Consider the following 24,394-nt stretch of genomic DNA (forward strand, 5'->3'; position numbering starts at 1 on the left):
AGGAGCTGTTATTGATGGTTGAGTTATTTGAAGAGCACAGAGTAATTAGGAACAGTTACAGGACATTAAGGGGAAGAAGAACTTAGATAAATGTAAAGGGGGAAAGAGGAAGTATAAAGAACAAAATATGTAGAAATACTTGAAGAATATATGGGAGGATGATGCCTATAATTATGGAACTTACAGGAATCTTAAAGCTTTTCCTCATCCCTGTAAATTTTCAGATGAGAATACTGAGATCCACACCATTAATTAGCTCCCAGCTGATAGGATAAGAAACCTTTGGAGTTTTATCCTGAAGTTCTTGAATTTAGTTCAGTCTGTTTGCCCAAAACAGTCTATTCTATCACATCTAGTAAAACAAATGTCCTCATATTTTGGGATCCCCATATAATTATAGCAATACTTACTAGAAAATACCCACTTCCAGAGAACTTTAGCCTGTTTCTCAAGAAGTTCTACTCCCATAGAGAACACCCCGTAAGTTGTCTCCTTTTTCTTCAAGAAGGATTGTCAAGCAACACTTGTTGCTCCTACCTCAGGATCCCCTCCTCCCTATAATGGGGTCTTCAGTGGGACAGGTCCTGAAGGGTCCACCACTTTGGCTTGTCAGCCAGTAAAAGTCTCACTCCTAACAGAGATTTCTACTTGCCTGTATAATCAAATCCGAAGAAAGGACTCTTATAGGAAAACAAAACACATATCCCCCTACAAGAAGTTGGGGGGCTCACTACTGTCATCACGTAGTGACCTTGGGATACCACACAGATAACCTAACATATTTAAGCTTTATTCATAGAATGACATGGTAAGACCTGTCTGTTTTGAAAGAGTATTGAAAACAATCATGATAAGCAAATGTCTATACATGGTACAAAACTATATTGACACAAAGTATTGTGAGTAGTGAGCATAATGACACTTAATCTGCAGGAGGTAAGATTGGAAGCTCCTTTAACCCAAAAGTAAGAATACATTTGATGAGGAATTAGTAGCCTTTTGATGAAAATGTGTCTCATTTTTTAAATGGTGCCCTATTTTGCACCTTCTTAGATTAGGGCAACAGTGTTGTAACTTTTTACGTTTTGACTTCGCTGGCAGTAAGGAAATGAAGAGATTGTGAAATAAATTCTTAGCCAATCAACGGAAAATTCTCTTTGAAAAGATCATTAATTAAGCAAACATGAAATGAGATTGCCAGAAAACCTGCAGAGCATTTGTCTGGAATGTCAGTTTTTGGAGCCATCTGCTCTGCAGCATTTGGGGCTACAGCATGGCCACCAGAGTCCAGGTCCTCTCGGCTCCATGGCAACATGACTTCCGCTGAGTCACTTCTCTGGCCACCCTCTTCCTACTTGAGTAACAGGAGGGGTTATGCTGCATACAGGTTTTCCAAAACCCATCCTGGCTGCTGGAGCATATTGTATATACTGAACACGTGCTAGCATTTTCTCTAGAATTTTCTGTCTTAGAAAATGGCACCATCCAGTTGCCGAAGCCAAAAACCTAGGAGCTTCCTCTATGCTCATTTCCAATTACCTCTTCTGGTGGATTCTACTTCCTTCACATCTTTCACCTCTTACCACACTATTTTACCATTTACTAACCAGAGGACTCTTTGAGGAGTGACAGTTGTTGGGCTCCTGGCTTTAAAAACAGTGTAAAAGCTCGTGGTACTTCCCAAGTAGCCACTCTGCCGATTAGCCTGGTGTACTCTCTCTCTCTCACCTTACTTTTTGTGTGAAGAGGTCATAGTAGTTCTGTCTCCCCTACATAAACTCTCTTTCATTTAAATCTCCTCTGGCATCCTCTTTAATGGGCTTAATGAACAACAGTATCACAAGAAAGGATCTTCCTTAGGTCAAAAGTTCTCACTAAATGTTTTAGGTACATCATTTCTATTTGGGTCATTTTGATCTGTTCCTTAAGTGTTTGGAGTACGATTTATTTTATTCATAAAATGGCAAAAATATGTATCATTCAATTGTTGTGAGGGTAACATGAGATAACACATGTAAAACTAGCCAATAGTTGCCTTTCTCTACTCAAAACCCTTCACAAATTAATGATAACATATAGAAGAGAACTGAATCATGTCACTTTGAAGGCTCTGAATTTTAGTAGCAGACATCTTCAAAGTTACCAACTGTTGTGAGGAGGGGTTATCAGCAGGCTTACAGAAGAAAGCCAAATAACTTGTTGACCTGTGTCAGCCAAACTGGTGCTTCAAGTAGATCCAGTTGTATATTCCATGTTGCGGTCCAGGGCTGACCATAAAAGGTTTGAGAACTGCCTCCAAGAGATGAACAAAAATGCACTATTTTTAAACATACAATGTTTCAGTATTTGTTTGGTAAAGTAATTCCAGTTAATGAACCAGTGTGAAAGTTCAGCTTTAGAAATTAATCAATGTGCCAAAAGTGGAAATTGGCTCTACCCAACTGGGCCACTCCATGCCAAGCTGTACCTGACAATGCCAGCATCGTTTATAGTCCGCATGGCACGCTTCCTGTGACTGTCACACACGTTATCCTAAGCGATGACTGCTGTTTACTGCTCATAAATCCCAAGACAAGAAAATACTGGGAGGCCTAATAAATTTCCGTGTTTTCTGTTGATCTTCCTTTCACCTTCTTGCTTTATCCTACAATGCTGTCAGTGCCCTTGTTTTCCAGAGAAAAATCTGGGTATGGATTAGGCCCATGATAAACCATGCAATTAATTTCCAATTCTATTCAAACAAATCTAAAATACAAGTCTTCCACAGCTTAGAAATGGTATCTATGTGTTGCCAGATGGTAATTTTTAACTCCACTTATATTTTTCGTATTTTCACCACTGTGAAGTGCTTAATGGGCAGGGATGTTTTCTCACTTTTGTAATACCAACACATAATAAATGTCCAATAAATAGCTCTGCAAGGAACTAATGAATTTATGGTGTTTTAGTTAGAGCTTTCAGGTTCAGTTTTTTCCCATGTTTTTCTCTCCAACAAGGTTTGTTTTTTTTTTGCTTGTTAGCTTTTAAAGTATGGCCTAACATTCTATGACAGTACAAGCAACTATAGTTTTGAATTCAAGCTCTAACTTCACATTCTTGATATTTTTACAGAGAACTATCTAAGGTTAGAATATGCTGCAAGAGGGAAAAGGAAAAGCTTGTTGATCTTGCTGTTGGAGGGACTTCAAGATCAGTTTCCTGCCTTCAGATAAACTAAAGAGCAGGAGGCCCATTTTACAGAGAATCACGGACCAGATAATTTGTCTAAATTATACAGCAGTGTATAAAGTAGAGATCAATATCCTTATCTGCTAGTGTGAGATTTCTCTCATTAGAGTCTAAACTAAGAAAACAGATTCTGAGAGGTGGAGTCCAAATACATGAGTCTCCTTGTTACAGCTTGTATCTTGCTACGGCTTGTAGATGTCCCTCCAGAGCCTCATGGGCTCATAGGTGGGGCTTTTTGGAGGTGGCTGGATCTATGGTGTGTGACACTATGATTAAGAATGTACGATAAGTAAATGAGTTTACCATAATGTGGATAATGGAAGTCCCACCCTGGGTCTGGGTGGGACCAATCAACAGGCTTTTGTCCTGATGGGCTATAAAGGGAGACCGGGAAGACAGGTCTGCCGCTGCTGTTGCTGCTTGTTGCCTGCTGCCTGCCCCAACATGGACTGTTTCTACTCCAAGATTTCCCTCTCCCACGCCACCCTGCCTTGGAGCCAGCTGACTATGGACTGGAACCTCTGCAAACTGTGAGCTGAAATAAACTTTTCCTCCTTTAACTTGTGGGTGTCAGGTATTTTGTCTCAGCAGTGCAAAAAAGTAACTAAGACACTCCTGTAATGATCAAGTTTTCATTCTATCCCATAGATCATTTGCATCATTGTCTTTGTTCAACCATATACATGATTCAAGGAAGTCAATTAGAAACTCAGCAATGAATGATCTCCATTATATGTTTGAAGCAAAACAAGGAGGAATAAAATCCCACTGTAGATGTTTGAATGTTATTTATATAGAATCTTTTCTCTAACATGTGCTTTCACAGGAAAAATATTTAATATAAAATTTAAAAAATCGTTTCTTTGTAAAGAAAAGAAAACTATAGATACCAATCAGAAATCTTAGATTGTGACTTGTCAATGAATAGCTGAATTAAATTCACAGCTTTTTATACTTTAAGGTAAGCGCTAAGTCATCCAGAGAAGGAGAAAACAACTACCATAGTCGAAAGGATGCACACCTCTTCTAATCAGGTATCACAGGGATTACTAAGACTAAAATTAATCTGTAATTCAGCCAGTGAAGTCTGAGTTTTAAATTGCTCAGCCTGTAATGTCCTGGTACAGTCAGCCTTTTAAACCCTTGACTGCACATCCAGATTCAACTGAGAATCAAAAATGTTTAAAAGCTTGTTACAGACATTTTCTTCATTATAATTCCCTAATGAAATACAGTATAGCAGTGATCTCATTAGCATTTACACAAAAATAGAGATTATGAGTAATCTAGACATCATTTAATTTTTTAATTTTTATTTATGTATTTATATTTTTGAGATCAGGTCTTGCTTCATAGTTCAGGCTGATCTTGAATTCGCTATGTACCTGGCTGGCCTTGGACTTGCAGCAATCCTCCTGCCTCAGCCTCCCGAGTGCTGGGATCACAGGTGTGCATGACCACACACAGGTAGATATAATTTAAGTAGGAGAGGATGTGTGGAGGTTATTAGGCCACATTCAATAAGGGACCTGAATGTGGCAGTTGTCACTGTGAGCTGGGTCCTGGAAGCAGGCCCCATTGGGTGCTGGGTGACTGTGTGTGTGAATGCTAGGCCATCAGGAAGGCACAGGGAGGGACACTGGTGATGGTGGAGCCCTTGAGACTTGGGGATCACACTATTTAACAAGTGGTGTTGACACAAGCTTTAGAGTTCAGTCATACTGCTAAATAATAATACAGAGCTCGTGAATAGGAATAATACAGAGACCAGACTTAGATCAGATCGGATAGCAGATATGTGACTTCACTTTGGTGAGCACATGAGAAATAGTCAAGGACTCTCTCTCAACTGGGCTGGGGATCAGATGTTTAGTATTTTCCCATTTAAGTGAACTCATTTTCTCTATATCCCACTCACTTTACACAGCACCATCTCCACAGTGGTAACTTAGAAGTAATATTTTGCAGTTCGAAATACACACAGTCCTTTCTAATTCCTCTTTTGATTCGTTTTCCTTTAGTCTTTCATCTGGTGTACAGTACCCTAATCTGTGCCTCAGATAGTATAAGCTCTGCTGTCACTAACGTTCGTAAGATCTTTCCTTTAGGAACAGTGGAACAGTTACTTACACTTTGTTTAATCTCTAATGGAAAGGACTTCTCTAAATATTTACAGCAGAACAGTTGTCAAAGTGAATCCTGCAAAACTGCAGGCTCCGTCCCAGGATCAGAGGGCAGGTGGGGCTGGGGGCAGGAAATTCCCGTCATATAATCCTGAGCAGCCCTAGATTTTCAGAGTGCCGCTTCTAAAACACGAAGGGTTTGTACTAACAAAAAGGCACTTCAGGGTGCAGAGAGATCCAAAGTATTTGAATAGCCACTTTAGTTTATTGCTCTTGTAAAAATGACTCCGCATTTATTTCAGGTTTAAAGAAAAAAGTATTAGGTAGGTTTCAGAGATCCAGCAAGTAAATTATCTCTGAGGAAAGAAACTTGTGTAAGGAGCATAAAGAGACACACAGTCATCTGTGTGATGACTCTCTAGGTGCTTAATAAATAGAACTGACTTGTTCCTCCCTGAGTTGCTAAGTAGAGTCAGCACACAAGCGTTGTATGCTGGAGAGAAAAGTGAAATCTGCCAAGATAAATGCAGCAGTGTTTTATAAATTAACTCAGCTGTCTGTGTGTTTATTTTTTCTTTGGAAGATTCTAAAATTAAGGCTGTTCAGCTCATCTTAGCAGCGGTTTGGATGAGGAAATGAATTTGGGCTAAGAAGGATGGAGAAAATATCCTGCATTGGGAAATCTTGGCAATATCCATTGGAAACATGTTCTTATCTCCTGAACTACAGTGCTTCTGCCCAGTGGCCTATGAATTCAGTAGTTTGGCTAAAACTATTACATAGGCTTTTCTGGGATTGAACGAAACCCATTTAGAACCCCATTTAGAGCATAAGCAATGTAAATTCAGAGATAAATTGTTTTCCATAAACTCCTGGAATGTCAGCAGGATGCATGTGCACCTGGTACTGAAGAGGGTCATAGCTGGAATGTGTGGGGCTTCTCTTCCAAACCCTACAGATCAGACTAAGGGATGGGCACCTGGTGCCCACACATCTGAAGACACATGAATCAGAGGCCGCGTCCCAGAGGCATGGCCCTGAGGAGCTGGCAGATGCTGGTGATCGTGCCGGGACCAAGGGTGCGTCCACGGGCTCTGTGAGCCCAGCAGGCCACTGAGGGAAGCCCAGGCTACTCTGTTAAAAGATCAGGTCTCCGTCAAGCTCTAGGGAGAACTGGGAGGTAGGCTCTGTCCGTAAGAAAGAGACGGGCCTTTGTAACTTGTATTCCCTCTCCATGGAAGAGCTAAGAGTTCTCATTTTGGTGCTGGCAAAAAATGAATACATGAATTCAGGCCAAGGAGGCTGTGGATACCATCCTTAGTCCTTATTTCTTCTTCTAAAAACGTCATGTCTTTTTAAACTCTGGATCAAAAATATCATCATAGGGCTGGGGATTTAGCTCAGTGGTTTCGCCACCTGCCTTGCAAGCACAAGGACCGGAGTTCGATCCCCAGTACCAAAAAAAAAAAATCATCATAAATTGAGAAACAAAACTATATAAGAAGCAAGTATCTAACTGCTCATATGTATGCAATTAATTTCCCTTTCTTTTTTTTTGGTACTGGGGATCAAACTCGGGACCTTGTGCTTGCGAGGCAGGCGGCAGAACCGCTGAGCTAAATCCCCGGCCCCTGTATGCAATTAATTTATGACCGAGTAACTTTTTTCTATATCATTTATATATATACCATAAAAGCAGTAAGACAGCGAAACAGATCAAAGTTTTGCTGTTAAACTTCAGAAAATTAGGATTCTCCTAATCTTACATTATCTTAGTGTCAAATTAAAAACTAAAAGAAAACCAGATATATCGTTCTTCTATGCTTTTGTATGGACTGTGGGAGGTAAGGGTTTATTCGCGAATTGATACCTGGAGATTGCCAGTTGATGGAAGAAACTGGCCAAAGAATTTGACTTCCTCTTTGTGTATTTAAAAGAAGCAATAATGGGGCTGGGGATTTAGCTCAGTGGTTCTGCCGCCTGCCTCGCAAGTGCAAGGACCCAAGTTTGATCCCTGGTACCAAAAAAAAATATGTTTAAACAAGAGAACTAATAGTCTAAGCTCAAGTAGTATGGAAATAAAGTGAAGTCATTCTGAATCACAAAAAAATTAGAAACTTTAAGGACAGTGACCAGTGGAAGTTTTGTGTTTTTGTTCAAGATCTATCGAATAAGCTAACAAAATATCCTTTCTGGTAATTCCAAGAAATGGTATGGGTTTCCAAGGAAACCTGTTCACCTTGGTTATTGAGCACAGATAAACTGTATTTGTGTTTCTTGAATATATTCTGGTGGAAAGATGTAATAATGTTTTAACTGCTCACATAATGAAAGCTGCATGTGACAATCACAATTACTTGTTGATAATTTCTAGGTAGTTACCTCCAACACCACATTTCTAAAAGGTGTCATTTTAAGTTCCAGTGAGTTACTCTTGGCCTTTTTTAGCTCTGGAGATTTTAGAACTCTCGTCTAATGTAGCACCATCTTCTTACTGTCAAATGTTTCCTCCATAATCTAAATTAACTCAAGGATGTTTACAAGGATTCATTGCCTTCCCTTTCCCTCCTAGTAAGATAATTCTTGTATGAAGGCTGGGGCTAAATTCCTTGGTTCTTTTATCTGCCCAGGAAGAGAGAACTGGTATTGAGAGCAGAGGGCTGTGCACTCGTGCAGGCAGACAGGTGGTTTATACTAGGGTGGTGACGTGAACTGTGCACATACGAATGGCCCATTCCCATTTCTTGCATTGCTTACGGGTGAATGACCTATGAGGGGGAAAAATTGGTGGAAAAGCATTGTTTTCTCATCGATTTCCTGCTCTCTGTAACTCCTGATTGCTCCCAGTCCTTAGGGACAAGAAACTAGGCCTGACCACAGAGCAATAGCTCAGGCGTGCTCTGATGACCCTCCTCCCAAGGAACCTGGCTTTCCTCAGTCTAATTACTTCTGGCAATTGTGGTTATTAGGATTTGGCCTAGTGACTCGCTGGAACCCAAATTTTCCCAAAGAGCCCCCTTAACAAGCAAAATTAAATCTGATAGGAAGCCTGGACTTCCACCTCACTCTTACAAGAAGCTTTCCCCCAGTTTATGGCAAGGTTCAAAAACTCTCCCATGAAGTAGAACAGAATAATAAAGAAGATTTAATGAAGATAGCTACTCTAAGACGAGCACATGAGGAGTGAAATAAAGGCAGTAGGTTCATGAATCAATGACCCTACCACAACACTTCGCACATTTAGATAGAGTCCAAACTATGCTATTTATAGTAGCGTTACTGATCACCAGTAGTGGATCTAAAGTTAGGAACTGTAGAAACTATACAAGAAAGGGACGTTTATTTCTTCATAGGCAGTTTACTAACCATTATGATTTTCCTCACAGGGAGGAAACTGGTGCATTACCAATCATCTGGTAAGACTTTTTTTTTTTTTGGTACTGGGGATTGAACTCAGGTCCTTGAGCTTGCGCAGCAGGCGGCGAAACCACTGAGCCAAATCCCTGGCCCTGGTAAGACATTTTTAAAAACCCAGTTGTTTATCATTAAGTAGCTCTGAAAATGTTCGAGTATGGCTCCTGCCCTTTCCTGTACAGCTGTGTTTTTTCCTCCTCACCACAGCAAGCACAGTAGCAATCACAGTCCCCCCACCATGATTTACACCTCTCCTAGTGAGTGTTCTTATTCTACAGAACCAGAATCTGTTAAATTTACTGTCGAGTCCTACTGTGCACACTTTGCCCTCTTTTCTGGACTCTGATGGAGATGATTCCTGTCTGCAAAAGTCTGTCCATCCTCCACTGACTGATAACCCTACAGGGCTATTGAGTTGCTTTATATTTTAAACAACTATTTGTTCAGATGATACATGTCTTATACATGTCTGATACATGTCTTTATCACACTCTACACAAATTTATTTTGTCTGCTTATCCCTTATAAAACTGGCATTGTTTTCGACACTTGCTGAGCTGCAGTAGTTATTCTTGAATGAAGGCTCTGACCCTAATTCTCAGTCTCAGCTGGATGTCAGTCACCAGCACGACTTTCAAAGCTCAGGCTGCCCAGGCCCTGTTCCCAGAGATTCTTTCATTTCAAATAGGGTGGGGGCTGGGCATTAAACAAAATCTCCAGGTGATTCTATTGTGAGCTCAGGGCCATCAAGAAAAATTCAGAGTGGCAGTTGCTATTAAGGCTCAGAATATAAGAGCAATACAAATAACATTTTTGTGAAGCATCATAAAGATAACATACACTAGCCAGTGAAATATCTACTGTGGCTGTAAATTACAGAGCAGGTTTTTGAACTTTAACTACAAAATTATAGACTTTGCCCACATTCTCAGGCCAAGCTAATAATCCTCGCCTGGTTGTGTGCTCCATACATACTTGGGGGAAATAGTTTTAGAATATTTCAAATGAACTTTGTAATTCTATTGCTTCTAATAAAAACAAGCAGCAATTGCTGATGTTTGAAAACCATCAATAGGGCAGATGTAAGTGAAGAGAGCATGAAGAGCAGAGAAAAGAAAGAGATGCAGGGATGAGTAGTACATAGTAAGTGGTTCAAAAAGTCTTGTGGTTCCTCATATGGTGAACAACAAATGAGCAAAAGAGAGAGCAAGAGAAAGAAGTAAGGAGGGCTTTGACAAAATGGCCCCGTAGCTGCCTCAGATCCCAATCCCAGTGGTTGCGGTGGAGTGTGGCAGTGAGGAAAGTCCGAGCTGAAATCCAAGTGGTCCAATCGCAACGAGTGACTGACGGGAGTGACTGCTGGCTCATCCCCTCTAGCGTGAGTGTGAGGACGGAGTGTGAGTGTGAGGACTGAAGCACTCAGTTTTGTAAAAGTATCGAGTGAAGGGCTTGGTATTCATGGAAGCTATTTCAGCAATTATCAAAACAACTCTAAGTACATATTAAGATGAGAAGTGAGAAACTACCATTCTTCTCTTAGCATTATAAAGCCTATGTTAAGAAAACAGTGTTCTAAAATAAGCAGCTCACAAATTCGGTTGTTTTATGTTGTGTGGTGGTGGTTTGTATTACGTGGCTATAAGATGGGGGCTGCCTCACCACTTACTCTCAGGATGCGTACTAGCTATTTAGGGGGGACAATTTTGGGAGTGTATGTAATGGACTGCATTATTGCACATTTGTTGTAGGAAGGTGTTGAAAGGTAACTAAATCTAAACTGTGCCCATGCCAAGTACTCAGAAGAACAGGAAAACACACTACTTCTGATACAGTGCCCTGAGTGGAAAAAGAAGAGAGAGAGCAAAGAAAAAAGAGAGAAAGCTTGGAACTGGCAATTGTTCATGCTGAGGAATTAGTAAGGGTGCTGCACTGTGTAAATGGAATTGATTCCTTCAAGTTTTATCCCATCCTTAGATTCTTTCACTGTAAGACAACAAACTTTATAGCAAAATCTGCTTGAAAGTAGAATTCTACTATATACATAGATACTAGGCCCAAATGCTATGGTTTTAAAAATCATTCTAACACCTTATGAAAAGTTATTTTTGTTATCATAAAGTGTTTTAAGACTCCTTATGATCTGTGGCAAAGTAACAGTTCCATGGGTTATGAGCTTCCACGTAGAACCTCGAACTCCAAGATTTACAACTGCAGCTCATGATGCCAGACACCATCATCTTACATAACACAGAGAGTGCTTGAAAAATGAGAAACTACAGTTACAAATGGTATATTAAACTCTTTAAAACAGACAAAGTGCTTCACTGTAATTAATCTAAATTGATGCTACCACGAAAGAATGAGTGTCAGTGTTGGCAATGCAAACACTTTGGATGATCATCAACAAGGCGTCAGTGCATTTGTCTCATACATCAAAGCCTCTTCTTTATGTGAGTGACTCTAAAGTTCCTGGCTTTAGCCCTTGATACTCTCTGAAGCTGGTTTTGACTCCCTAAATATCCTTTAATGAAAGAAAATTCAAAAGAAAAATAAGTTTTCTCCCAAACCTACTTCTATTTTCCTTCCTGTCTTACATTTGTCTCTTGTGTTTCCACTCACCACCATCCCACCCTGGTCTTTATACTTCAAGGTGACCTTTACATCCAATTGATTGCCAAGAACCATTGACTTCATCAAAGTAAATCATCTGCCACATATAGTCTCTTGTTCAGTTATTCACTTTCTTAGCATAGGCCTTACTGCCGAAAACCTGGACTATCAGAGTGGCTTTTCCTTTTCAGCTCAAGTCACCCCTGAAAGCCTGCCTTAGTGGGAAAGCTACGAAGCCTTCCTCTACTTGGAGGAAGCTGGCTCCCTGTGATTCTGAGCCCAAGGACAAGATGGACCTGCCGTAGACTGAGTGTGCTGATTGGTGCTCCGGTTAGGGTTTTCAGACACTAGAAACTGTGGATGAGACATAGTGCAGTTACCTCATTCTCTAGTTTTATGAGTTATATGTTAGTGCATCATTATGTGATAAATCTTAGGTGATAAATTTACTTATGATAAATGAATGCTTACATGTTTTCATTCCCCATCTTTACCTGAACTTAGCTGGATAAGACAAATCAGTTTAGTGGGACTATTTAACGGTCTACTCGTACCTCATATTCTCATACCAAAAGATTGGAAAGTACAGGAGACTATTGGGAGGGCTTTGATGTAAATGTTTGATCAACCTCCTCATTTGGCTTTGTGAATATGGCCTACCACGGCAAGGTGATTCGCCTGGGTTTTCTGGTATCAGGAACAGTGCTAGACCTAGAGCCCAGGCCCTCAGCTTCTCCGTGGCCTCTTCCCAACGTACACTGCAATTCTGCCCTTCTCAAGTCTCAGACTTTACCAAGAACTTATGATACTTGCTCTTCATCAAATTCTTAAAAGTCAGATGGAAAACTAATAAGGTAGCGCCTTGAAGAATACATTTTTGCATAAAATATAAAGACAGGTACAAGCTATTAAATCTACTTAATTGGGTAATCATGTTCTTTAGTACCATTGAATTTTCCTTAAATTGCAAAAGAATTTTAGTGACTACAGATGGTAATTACATCCCTTGCCAAGACTACAAATAAGGGAGAAATGCTCTTATCAGATAAGAGGCACCTGTAAATATACAATATTTTTAAATGAATTTTTAAATTACTGAAACTGTTCATCAAATGTAAGTATTCAGGTATTTTGGCTAAAAGTTCCACGTTGTTGAAATCTTGAGGGCAGAAAATGGGATTTCTTAACACTCAGTGGCACCTGGATATTTAGCATTCTCAGGAGCCCCATAATCCTGGACAATGGATCATTTCCATTATTCATAGTATTTCTAGATGACTACTTTCACCAGAATGCTAGTAATAGTCCTGAGTGAAAAGAATATGATGGAATGAATTAAATAGAAAATATAGGTAGTACCTTTCATAAGTGTACATTTTATACATTATATATTTTATTTAAGGTATAAATTGCAAAATACTTCAAATTTACTTTTATCCAATAGGTGGTAAATTTTTTTTTTTGGTACCGGAGATCGAACTCAGGACCGTGCACTTGCGAGGGAGGCAGAGAAACCACTGTGCTAAATCCTTGGCCCAGGTGGTAAATTTTAAAACAATCCAATCTTGTTAATCTTTGTGAAAAATCAACAACAAAGAAAGCAATCAACATTTTGCCTCAAAATCAGGAGCAAGACAAAAATAAACCTATGTGATTTATGATGTAACATTGTACATCCAGTACATGCCCATGTACACACAACACAATATTAGAAGAAATCTCCCTAACCAAGTCAAACATACAGTTTCAACACACTGTCTTGTATGATCCTTTCCATGTTCTCAAAACTGAATGATGTTTTCCTTATGGTAACCAAAGTTGATTCTTACATTTCATGAAACACAATATCCACTGTGGTGGCATTTCAAGAATTCACGACTTGGAAAACGATATTTGGGAGCTGGGGATGGGATGCGTGTGAATGAGCAGTGAGAAAGTAGAGAGAGAGGATCAGATGAATGTTCTAAAATGAAAATTATTTTTGGATGAGATAAAGGAAAAGACGATTTGGTAAATCACTGTGTAATAGTTTTGTTATTTTTTTTGAAGAGTTCAGTGTTATAATTGCAGAGGGAATCTTTTGGTTTCAACCTCTACAAGAGGTTCTGACAACTCTACATTATAGAGAATGGAAAAGAACCACTGCAGCTAAAAAAGATTAGGCAATTCATAGAAAACACTGTAGATGTGTAGCAGCAATCTGAGAGCTCTATCTGATTCCAATCATCTGAAATGATCACATGACTAATAACCTCAGTCTCTAGTAGTATAGCAAGGCTTTGCCCATAATAACTTGAAAATCAAATTTTACTACATGTCATAATTTCTGTTCATTGCTTTCTGGGGAACTAATTTGTAGAATATTAAATACCAGGAAAACCTTTAATGGAGAAATGACTTAGCAAAGCTTATCTATTTAAAAGTTGAAATGCTGTTCATATTATATGCTTAAAGGAATAATGCAATAATCACAGAAAGTCACTTTTACACTCTTATCTTCCCAGTTACTTAGAGTAACGGGGTTAAAATGACAAGATTTCAAACTACCATTTCTAATGTGGTTACTAAAATCTTATAGAAGTAATAAGCGACAATTAAAACAACAGGATGGTATTTTAGGAAACAATTCTGATAGTGTAATGATGCTTAAATTAGAATACACAAAGATAAATGATTTTTTCTTACATTTAGATTTTACCACTACTGGGCTGGGGATGTAGCTCAGTGGTTCTGCTGCCTCCCTTGCAAGCACAAGATCCCAAGTTCGATCCCCAGTGCCAAAAAAAAAAAAAAAAAAAAGGATATAGATTTTACCACTACTGCCTATGAGTTTGAATTTTTCTTTGATTTATAAAGATATTACATACAGGACCAGGGATTTAGCTCAGTGGTTTCGCCTCCTGCCTCGCAAGTGCAAGGACCTGAGTTCGATCCCTGGTACCAAAAAAAAGAGACAACTATATAAAGAAATTACATGATGCGTCACAGAATATGCTTTCTAGCAAAATCTGTCTAAGTCTCTATCTGTAGAACGTTTTCCTCAAAAACAAGATAATCTGGTGACAAATGTAGACAGACGAAAATGTGTATTATAGACAACATCCAAGCCAAATTTCATTCAAAATTAATATTACATTTTTTTGTGTCATCAGTTAACTTATTTTCCAATATTAGCAATTACTAAGAATATATTTGAATCTCAAAGAATGACTCAAGCTCTGCACCATTATCATAAGCAATGACCAATATATTCTAGAAAGTTTGTTTTTATTTTATTGCCATGAAAATTTTCTTCATACTCTTGCCTCCTTTCTCAAAATTCTTTATGGAAAACTTCAAACCATGTCATAGATTGTGTAGGAGGATAAATTATAATTATTACACACATAATGGCGTCTCAAAACTTGCATTTATCTACAATCTGAATGATTAAAACCCAAATTAAAGATGGGGACAAATAAAAAAAGGTACTAATTGGTTATCTATTGTTTCTAACAAAAGCCTTCTGGCATAACATGAACCTATGCTGTCTTCTGGATAATCAAATAATAGCATTTTATATAGCAAGTTTCACTATTACTGTTATGTATTTAATTTTCTTCTTTTTTGGTACCAGGGATTGAACTGGGATCCTTGCGCTTGCACAGCAGGCAGCAAAACCACTGAGCTAAATCCCCAGCCCCTGTATTTAATTTTTTAACATTGTCATCATTGCATAATGCATATAAATATCAGTTCAAAATTTCCCAGCAGAACAGCTTGTTCTTTAAACATTTGAGAAAATGATGGTCTAAGAGACTACCAAATTTATTCCTCATTTAGTTGTTTACTTAATAAGCCTGATATCTAAAACTTGGGTCAACAAATAGGATAAATCTACGAATCATCGTGAGGCTTACGGAAGAGAGCAAGGGCCGCTTCCTGGCTCTGGGGCTTTGTGCAGGTTATTTAGCTCCTGTTTCTCGGGCCCTTTCTCTGTCAAATAGAGATTAATCATTGCCTGTCCATTGCAAGCGACTATTTGGGGGCCCAGGTACAAAATCCAAGTGAAATGTGAATGCACTAGTAAGGTATTATTATTATTACTATTATTATTTTGTCAGATATAATTTTTAAATTTACTAGCACACTGAAAATGAGTTAAAAACCTAGTTCAGGCTTCTTGATTTAGCATCTTATACTTAAAGCTAAGGCTTACCTCTAAATACATTGCTGGGTGGGGAGTTTTCAATGAGGAGTGCATTTAATTTTCATCTCCAATAAATTCAATATTTTATCTCTAGGAGTTATGGATCCAAATAGAGAAAATGTTATTATGTCTTTATTCGACTCTAATTAGATATTTTGTAGACTCTTGTTTTAAAAGTTTGTTTCTTTATAAATGGAAACACTGGTTTGTAATAAAGTAGAGAGTAATTAGACAGTGGTTGTTTTAGGGAAACAAAAGAATACTAACTTGGCTTTACCAGCTATTTCTCGGCCATGGTTCTTGTGTATCTGCATGCAATAAACTCTGCTACTAAAACATCTAAGGTACCATTAAAAAAGAAAACTTGGAAAAACAGTTCTTACACCTTCAATTTTTACCTTTATTTTTAATGGTGCTTTCTAAAGATTTAGGAAAGTGCAGTTATCTACAAGCCAAAAGGGACACTTAAAAATTCACTTTAGTAAACGTTGGTATCCTTTTAAAATATGTTTGATCACCACCTTATTATACTTTTAATAAATCCTTTTTCTTAGTTTTTATTAGAGAGATCGCTTCTCGGCCTTTTGGCTAAGATCTAGTGTAATTCTTATTAGAGAAAAGTTTTCTTGTTCCCTCTTTTTCAGATATTTCCAAATGGCCCAGCTGGGTTGGCGCGCATGCAGTTGACGTTGAGGCTCTGGGCAGGGGTCTTCCACCCTCCGCTTCCTCCCCATCCTCCCAGGGGCCGCGAGGCACCTGCCAAGGGAGCCCGTCGGTCTCTCCGGGGGACGCCAGGGGTCGCCCCTCTCCCAGGATCGCGCTGCGGACCCAGCCGCACGCGCAGGCCCCGGCGCGACGGCGCGAGGGGCATTGCCTCCGGCGGCTCCGGACAGCCCCACTCCGCCCGAGGCCCTGCAATTCGAACCCAGTTCCTCCCACTCCTTCTCCATCTCCGCGATGCAACCAGAAGGCGCTTTTGACTTGGCCTTGAGCGGGTGGAGCAGGTCGGGAAGCTCCCGCTCTTGGGCTCCGCAGGGCTCCCCGCTCCCCCGCGCCCCGCTCCTCGGGCCGGAAGGGGACAAACGGGCTGCGACCGAGCTTTCTGGTGTCTTCCGTCAGACACAGGGCCCCAAACCCAAAGGTGGGGACGCCCCGGCTCTCGGACCCCGCCCCACCCGGGAAGTGTGAGCCGAGAGGGGTCGCGGGAGTGGGCGGTGCACGCCCGGCCCGCAAGGGCTGAGCCGATCACAGGCCAGAGGCTGCGCGCCGCCCGGCCTCGGTTTCCCCATCGTGACCCTGCAACGCGATGCCTTCGACCGTCCACGCCGGGATCGGAGCTGGGGTGCGCCGCAGTGGGTGGGGCCGTCACGAGGACGGCGAGCAGCCAGAGGCCAGGAGTGGGCCGGACGCGCACCCCGCCAGGTCCTCCAGGCAGCGAGGCCGGGCCGGGGCCCCTGGCGCTCGGACACAGCCTTTTTAAAAGGCAATTTCCAGGTGAATCAGACCTTGTCTGGCTGAGCCAGCGGCACAAAGGCAGCTTTCAGGGGACCCTCGCGCCCAGGGGCAGGGCAGAGACAAACTGCGCCGGGAGCGATCACCAAATTTCCAGGGCACACAAGCCCGGTTGTGTCCTCCGCCTGCCCTGAGGGGCTTTGCGGGGCGGACGCGGGGGATCCGCCCCGGGGACCCGGAGCACCGAGGCCGAGCTGCCAAGGCGACTGCTGCATCCCTGCACCCCGCTCCCCCCAGAGCCCCCAACTCGGTGCCGGCGCCGCCGGGGCTCCGGGACCTGCCAAGGTCTCGCCACGCCGGAGCGCGAGAGCAGAGAGGGGCCCTCTCGCCGCTGCCCCTCGAATCGGAAAGACGCCCCGCTCAGGGCTCCCGCCTCCGGGGAGGACGCTGGGGGAGCTGTCACAAGCGTCCAAGGACCACAGGAGCGAGAGGCTCCAGGGGACTCCTCCCTCCGAGTGTGACTCGGGGACCCACTTGCAAGGGCCTGAGATGGCCATCGCGCTCACGTGGGAAGCCAGAGCAGCGGGGACCCTGCGCCCCGGTTAACCCGGGCGCGCACAGACCCGCGGCGTGGAGCTCCGCGCGCTGACACCCTCTCCTCTAGCGCGGGGCGTGGGCAGCCGCAGCGCGGCGCTAGCCCCGCGTCCCTGGCCACGCGGGGCGCTTCCTACCCGAGGGCAGCGCGGGCAGCCCAGCCGGAGCGCCCTGCGGTCAGGGGGTCCCGCAAGCCGGGCATCCCGGCTGCCTGGGGCCCGAGGTCCCGTTCTGCACCCCAAAAGCGAAGCGCCCATCCCCAGAGCAAGTCTAACGGAGGACCGGGGTTTCTCAGACCCAAAAGCGACGCGCGCGGAGTGGGGACCCAGCGCCCCGGCTCCGGCCCCGCCGGGATGCTGGGAAAGGGAGGCACCGCCAGCACCCGAGCCCCGTGCGCTCTTCTGGGGCGTGGGGCGCAGAGCGGGCGCCGGTGGCCGTCGGAGCAGACGCGGGCGTGAGGGCGCCGGGCAGGTGGACGGCGGGAGGGCTCGGGGCGCGGCCGCACTTACTTCTCCGCTGGCGCCTTCCCCGGGAGGCGTGCTGGCCGCCGAGGTATTCCGCAAAGTTCAAAATGATGAAAAACCAGGGAAGCAGTCGCAAGCGCATAGTAACCCAGTGAGGTTTCCCTTCGCTGTCTCCGAGGGCTCTGACTGCTGACGACGCCGCGTCTCCGAGGCCGCGCGGGCCGGGGCGTCCGGGGAGCGAACCGGCGGGCTCGGCGTCTGCGCTGCGGACCGGACGGGGCGGGGGCGGGGACGGGGCCGGGGACGGGGCTGGGGCTGGGGCCGCGGTTCCTCGCACTGCGCTGGCCGCCGCGCCGCGGGGGCGGCTGTCACCCCGCAGGAGCAGAGGCGGCCTCGGGGAGCATCGCGGGCGGCCGCGGGGTCCCGGCGGGCGGCGGCCCGAGTCTCAGCGGCGGCCGCGGGGGCCCCGGGAGCGCAGGGGCGCGGGCACCGCGGGCAGCACGGCCATGGCCGAGGGGTGGCAGAGAGACCCCGAGCTGCAGCCGGCGAGGGCGAGCGCGAGCCGCTGCAGTGCGGGGCCGGGCTCCCGGGAGCACCCCATAGGGGAGGGGGGCGGGGAGGGGGATGGCTGCGGGGGCGGGGAAGGAAGCTGCCGGAGCCGCAACCCCAAGCGACCTCAATAACTTTCAATTTCAGAGGGAAAGAGGGAGCTGGAAAAGTACAGGCGCTGCGATTTGGCCGAGGGACGGCGAGAGGCGCCCAAGGGGTCCCGGGTTTGCGGCGCGGCATCTCGGGGCGCCGCAGGGAAAATGGGAGTCGGGTGTGGGGCGCAGGGCCAGCCCGCGGGCCCGAGAGCCCCTCGGAAAGGCGCTGTGGGCGGCTGAGGCGTGGGGTCCCCGGTCCCGGAGATGGAGCGCCCCACCCCCAAGTCCGGCTGGACTCGCAGCTTCAGGCTGGGCGAACCGCGCTTTAGGGGCCCTGCGTCCTGCGCCCCTGCTGCACCCGGGCGCCTGGTCCCGGGCTGCGGGCCCCTCGCCCCTTTGGCAAATCCCAGGAGGGTTTCTGGCCGCAGACTCCCACCCTGGTCCCTTAGCCTCGCTTCCGTCGCTTTTCTCCCTCTCCCGTTTCTTCAGGGAAAGTAGCTGCGCTGGGGCGCGGGGCGGGGGTCCGGAGGGAACTGGGGCGCGGCGGGGCCCCGGGGCCGCGCTTTACCTGCGCGGGGGCGAGGGCCCGAGGGAGGCGCCTGCGCCCTGCACGGTCCTCTCGGGAAGGCTTTGTGCCGCGGCTTTCCCCCAAAGCAGCCTCTGCCGAGCCGAGGCCCGGGGCGATGCCTGCTCCCCGCAGGCGACTCCCTCAGTAGTTCCCTCGCCCTCGCTCGGAGCCTTTCCGGGCCCCTGGACCTCCCAATATAATGTGCCTTAGACAATCTGTTATGCATTTTGGTTTCTCATCTGGAGAACTGCGAGTACTGTGTGCAGATTTCCTCCGTCCCAGGGGAGGAGAAGTTCCATGAGGGGGCCGGTGGTGGTGGAGAGAGCACGTTTCCCTGGCTCACGCTGGGGTCCCCGGACCAAAGGCTGCTCCCCTTATGAGTCAGAGTGGTTCCCTCCTTTCCTCCCCAGTAGCCCAGCCGATGAGCCTCAGTAGTAACTGGAGAAGTATGTAGCTGAAGATCACAAGCTCCCAGAGCGTTTTAAATATAAACCTGCCCTGTGTGTATGTGACAGTCCCTGAAGGAACACAGTCCTCTTCGCCTTGCTACGGGTTTATGCAGCGCCAAACCTGAGGGAGGCCACTTCGGAGACACCTTGCTAATTCTCAAACCCAGCTACTTTAGGGTCAGGAGATGGATGGCTCAAACTAACCTTGCCGAAATCAACTAAGTTTCAGGATGGCCTTCTGTTTGTGACAATGAGTCAGAAGAGAAACAGGGCATCCCCTTTCCCACCCCGTTTTGAGGTTTGCAAAGTGCCTGACTGTTATATGTCCCTGGAGTCCTTTGGGGGTGTATTTATTATTGATCAAGAAGATGAGATGACCTGAATGTGAAAAGAAGGGAATCTGAACTGTGCATTCTTTTCAAGGTGCTAAAAACTAGAATCTGAGAGACTGGCCTTGTGATGCTAATTCCTTAGGTAAATATCATTTACTATTTTGCATACTTGTGTTGCTGGAATTGTGAAAGGAGGCGTGATTTTCCTTATGCTTGATAGTTCAAGGAAGGCCACAAGTCTACCAATTAGAAAAGAAACAAAAGTTATCACCATCACCGTTACCTTTCCATTTTTCCTTTGCGTGTGAGGATTCCCATTTGTAACATTCCGCTTGCTGTGGGAGAACTGTCCTGTAAACACCGCACCGTGCACACAAATGCACAAACACACACACAGGGCCCCCGTCTGTTGTTGCACAGTGTCTAGCTGCGAGTGATGTGAGTTTATCACTTTGAACCAGACAAGCAGACAACCCCAGTAATGATTATCTTGAGAAGAGGCCACTCCATTTTCCTGTGCCTGTCTGCATCAGCTCACTGGCCCTGGTGCTTAGTACCGCAGGTCCTGAATATCTGCTCCATAAAATGTGGAGGCTTTCAGGCCATGGGAGGCTCCCTTTGAAAAGGACTCCAGAGACTTCCTTCTAATCTGGGTTACTTGACAAGCTGGATGGGATGAGACTGCAAAAGGGATGTAAAAAAGCAATTTGGTGAACAGCTTTGGGGAAATAAACATGAAAAGAGACACTTTTTACCGTGTGCTCTGCAGACTTACGTTAGTTTAGACGAGAACAAGAATGACAGTGTAAATAAATAAGCAACTCTGTGAGAGGCTACAGTTCTTGGGCCATCCCAGGAAAGCAGAGCTAGGTAGTGGGCAGGAAAAGCTTGTCAAGGAATAGGCAGTGTGCGGAGGAAACATAAGGGATACATTAAACCAACTTGTCGCTGTGCTTTAGAATAACTTTTTTCTGACCCGAGTTCCTGTACTATCAAAAGTGTGTTTACTTGCCTGGGTGAGTCTTAAGTTCCCTCAACTGTCCTAGAAGCTCACAGAACGCACGTTATGGCCTATTTGGTGCAACATAGAACCTACCTTTTTTTCTTCCAATAAAGAAACCAACACTCAAGCCTGTAGCTGGCAGTGGATTTCAGGGCTCAAATCTGAAGCAAGTTAAAAGCCATAGGCTCAGAGTGGAAGTGGACAGTTTCTTCTTGTTTTTCTAAAAAAAAAAAAAAAAAGTCCCAGGGGATTTGGGTAAGCTGGCATTTAGGAGTATGGCTTGGATAAAGAGAAAGGGTTTTGTCCAGTCTGGATACTGTAACATCTAGTCTCTTCTCTATACCTCCCCCAACCAGGCAGTGACAACAGTAACAAGTTATTTTTATCTATTGCAGTAGTGGCGCTTTAAGGGAAGAAAATGATTGTCATATTGTTGAATCCATACAGCAAATATGTGGAAGGGGGCGGGCTCCAGCGCAGCAGCACAAGCCCCACGGTGTGGAATGGGCTATAACGAGTAGTGATGAGAGATGTTTGGCATGGCCAGAGCTGACATCAGTCATTCTAGCACAGAGCTAATATGCAGATTCTGTCGGAGGAAGCCAAGGGAGGTACTGCCGGCCGGGTCTGTGTGACTGATGTAGCTAAAGGCATCTCGGAAACACAGAGCAGACAGATCTGAAAAGCCATCGAGATGAGTGGATGAGAGACAGCTACTATTTTTAGAGAACAAAAGGACGTAGAATGATTGTAGCCATTTAAAAAGTGATTAAATGGTTATATAGCATTAAGAAAATTAAGAGCCATGATGGATTACTTTCTGTCGACAAGAAAGAGTGTTCTTCCTCCCAGACGAAGTTCTAGGACACTTATAAAATTGTGGCAAGCCCTGCTGGGTATGGCTATGTGTTAAACTTCTTTCTCTCACAAATCAGTTGATTGCTGGCCTCAGTTAAAAAGTGAATATCCAATAATACTCACTGCAAAGAATTTAATTCCTCAAAGTTGTGTTTGATTACAGTTGTGCTTTAATGTAAAGAGGCTGTGTTTTGCAGTAAAAAGGAACTAGAGGGATCTGGGGACCACAGTGAGCCCCCCTTTTCCTGTGTTTTTATTGCTTTCCAGGTTTCTCCGTCTGAAGAATGAGGAAATTCAACTAAGTGATGTCTGAAGTCCCTGTTAGCTCCAGAAATAACGGTACTATCTCCAAAAAAAGAAAGACAGACTTGTAATTGCGAACGCCAGTGCTATTTCTAGTTGTGTGACATCACAACTTTCACTTACAGAGTTGTGTTTAATTGAACAGGTCCAGATTTAGAAATATGTTTCTAAATGTGTTGATTTTCTGGAAATGCCTAACCCATTACAAGAATCCTGGATAACTTTGTCCCAAGAAGGTAAATCCAGGACTACTTTCATCTCTCTACATATCTGTAGACTTTGAGATGTCAAGGAAGAAGAAACTAGGCCCTGTATATGGGCGGACCCTGGAGAAAGCAGGGGACAGGACTCCAGCTTCTGGAGATACCACTGGGTTGGCTTTGTTGTCAGAATTACAGACAGGGGGCTTTCTTGAATGAGGGCTTTTCTTTTATTTCATGTAACTCCTTACTTTTTTAGAATGCTATGGCAGAAACTCACTTTTTATTTTTCCGAGTCATGCCTTTTTAAAAATAAGAATTGATCTCCGTGTCTCTTGTTCCAGAAAGCTCTTCAGAAGGTCAAGAGTGAAGCTGGAGTGGCAGTGGTCACAGCTTTAGGCTGAGGAATTGCTCTGAAAGACATCAAAGTCCTGCAGTGTAGAATTTTAGATGAGAAACTTTTGAATTTGCATTGCATGCATCATCTCAAAACACATTGTTTTGTAAATGAGAAAACTGAAGTTAGAAAAGAAAAGTCACTCAAACTCATGGAGAAAGTATTATGTTTATTTGAATAACCCAAGATGTATTTTCTCTGTCTCCCTTCTTTGTTTCTGCGGAACTGGGGATCGAACTCAGGACCTTGTGCTTTCAGGCAGGTGCGGCACCACTGAGCGACATCCCCAGCCCTTTCTCTGTCTCTGTGTCCCTCAGGATGTTGACTTGGAAGACTAGGTCCCTGGAGCACCCTTCCTCTGGTTTCCAGAGGGGGTTCCTGTAGAAACGAAGAGCATGGCCACAACGAGGGACGCTGTATCCTCGCTGCTGTCACTCTGGAAGGGGGTGCATCCCTGGACTGCTGCAGGTCCAACAAGCAGTGGTCTTTTCCAAAGCTATCATTTATCCATCACTCTCTGGGCCTGGCAGTAGAAATGGCATCCTGCTCCACCCACTGCATGGGCTCCTCAGCACCGTCTATTGCTGTCTTTTACCGTGTCCCCACCATTAAAAATAGTCCTTTATGAAAGCGTGCTTCAAAAGTTATTGTGGGTTCACGAGTGACACAGACATGTCAAAGCTGGGTCCTGATTTAAAGCTAGTGTTTTTCCAACCACATCAGCCTGCCTGTGGGTAAAACGGAGGGGAAGTGAGGAAGCTGGCACACGACAGAAGCCAGAGCGAGGACACTGGCTAAGCCAGACTGACAACTAGAATCGGAAGGACAAGGAACAAAACAGAGTTCAGATTCAAAGCTACACCAGGCAATCAGAAACGAGCAGATGCACAGGCAGGGAACAAGCAAGGCAGCCAGCAAAGAGCAGCGGAAAAAAATGAAAGCGGACAGTGATTTTCAGGAATGCCTTCATGGGCACCTTATTTCTTTCCCTGCAAATCCATAAGTACCTTATTGGAAAGGAATAAACGGTGGCAGTTCTGGTCAATTAGCCGTCCATGCACCCTACACATATCTGCTGATGGTGCCTTTTATGCGGAACGCCAGGCTAGACACTGAAGCAGAGTTTCACGCATCCCTTTAAGGCAAGAATGTTGAAAGGATGACTTTATGGCTTATATTGGTGCTCTGATGAAAAGCAATGTCATTGTAAATGATGAGAATAAGGGCCGGGGATTTTGCTCAGTGGTTCCACTGCCTGCCTCACAAGCACAAGGTCCTGAGTTCCATCCCCGGTACCAACAAAGAAAGAAAGAAAGAAAGAAAGAAAAGAAAATAACACATCTGAACATGCTTAACAAGAAGTTTTGGGAAGCATCTCTTCCAGACATTTATATTTAAAAACAAAACGGAACTAAAACCTGTTTCTACTATACACTTACCTCTCTGGCTTACATTTGTTATTACTGGTGCATTTGGGTAGCCACTTGGGCCAATGGACTACTTTTATTTCAACATTTACTGAACGTCTGGCAAGCCCCGTGCTAGGCCTTGGGAAGATAAGACTGT

The 24,394-nt window shown here is 44.4% G+C and overlaps 1 protein-coding gene and 1 long non-coding RNA gene across 3 annotated transcripts in view; one reads left to right on the plus strand and one right to left on the minus strand.

Annotated features, from left to right (window-relative positions):
* Positions 1 to 19,527, minus strand: part of Rspo3 (R-spondin 3) — a 78,385-nt gene extending 58,858 nt beyond the window's left edge. The window contains exon 1 of one of the 2 annotated variants that reach the window (XM_087190148.1): positions 19,287 to 19,527. In XM_087190148.1, coding sequence (XP_087046274.1) covers positions 19,287 to 19,512 — 226 coding nt within the window. In that variant the 5' untranslated portion in view covers positions 19,513 to 19,527. Of the gene's footprint in view, positions 1 to 18,119; positions 18,615 to 19,286 lie in introns of those variants that run through there. The other variant, XM_004845951.3, reaches the window with a different exon arrangement.
* Positions 19,528 to 19,598: 71 nt separating this feature from the next.
* On the plus strand, positions 19,599 to 23,458 carry LOC110349442 (uncharacterized). Its single transcript, XR_002395398.2, has 3 exons — positions 19,599 to 20,209; positions 22,196 to 22,267; positions 23,146 to 23,458. It is a non-coding gene; the product is annotated as an uncharacterized LOC110349442 (long non-coding RNA).
* Positions 23,459 to 24,394: the final 936 nt, after the last annotated feature.

This window comes from Heterocephalus glaber, unplaced genomic scaffold (assembly GCF_053883595.1).
Source record: "Heterocephalus glaber isolate CG9 unplaced genomic scaffold, H.glaber_assembly_v1.0 deba00001550, whole genome shotgun sequence".
Taxonomy (NCBI): domain Eukaryota; kingdom Metazoa; phylum Chordata; class Mammalia; order Rodentia; family Bathyergidae; genus Heterocephalus; species Heterocephalus glaber.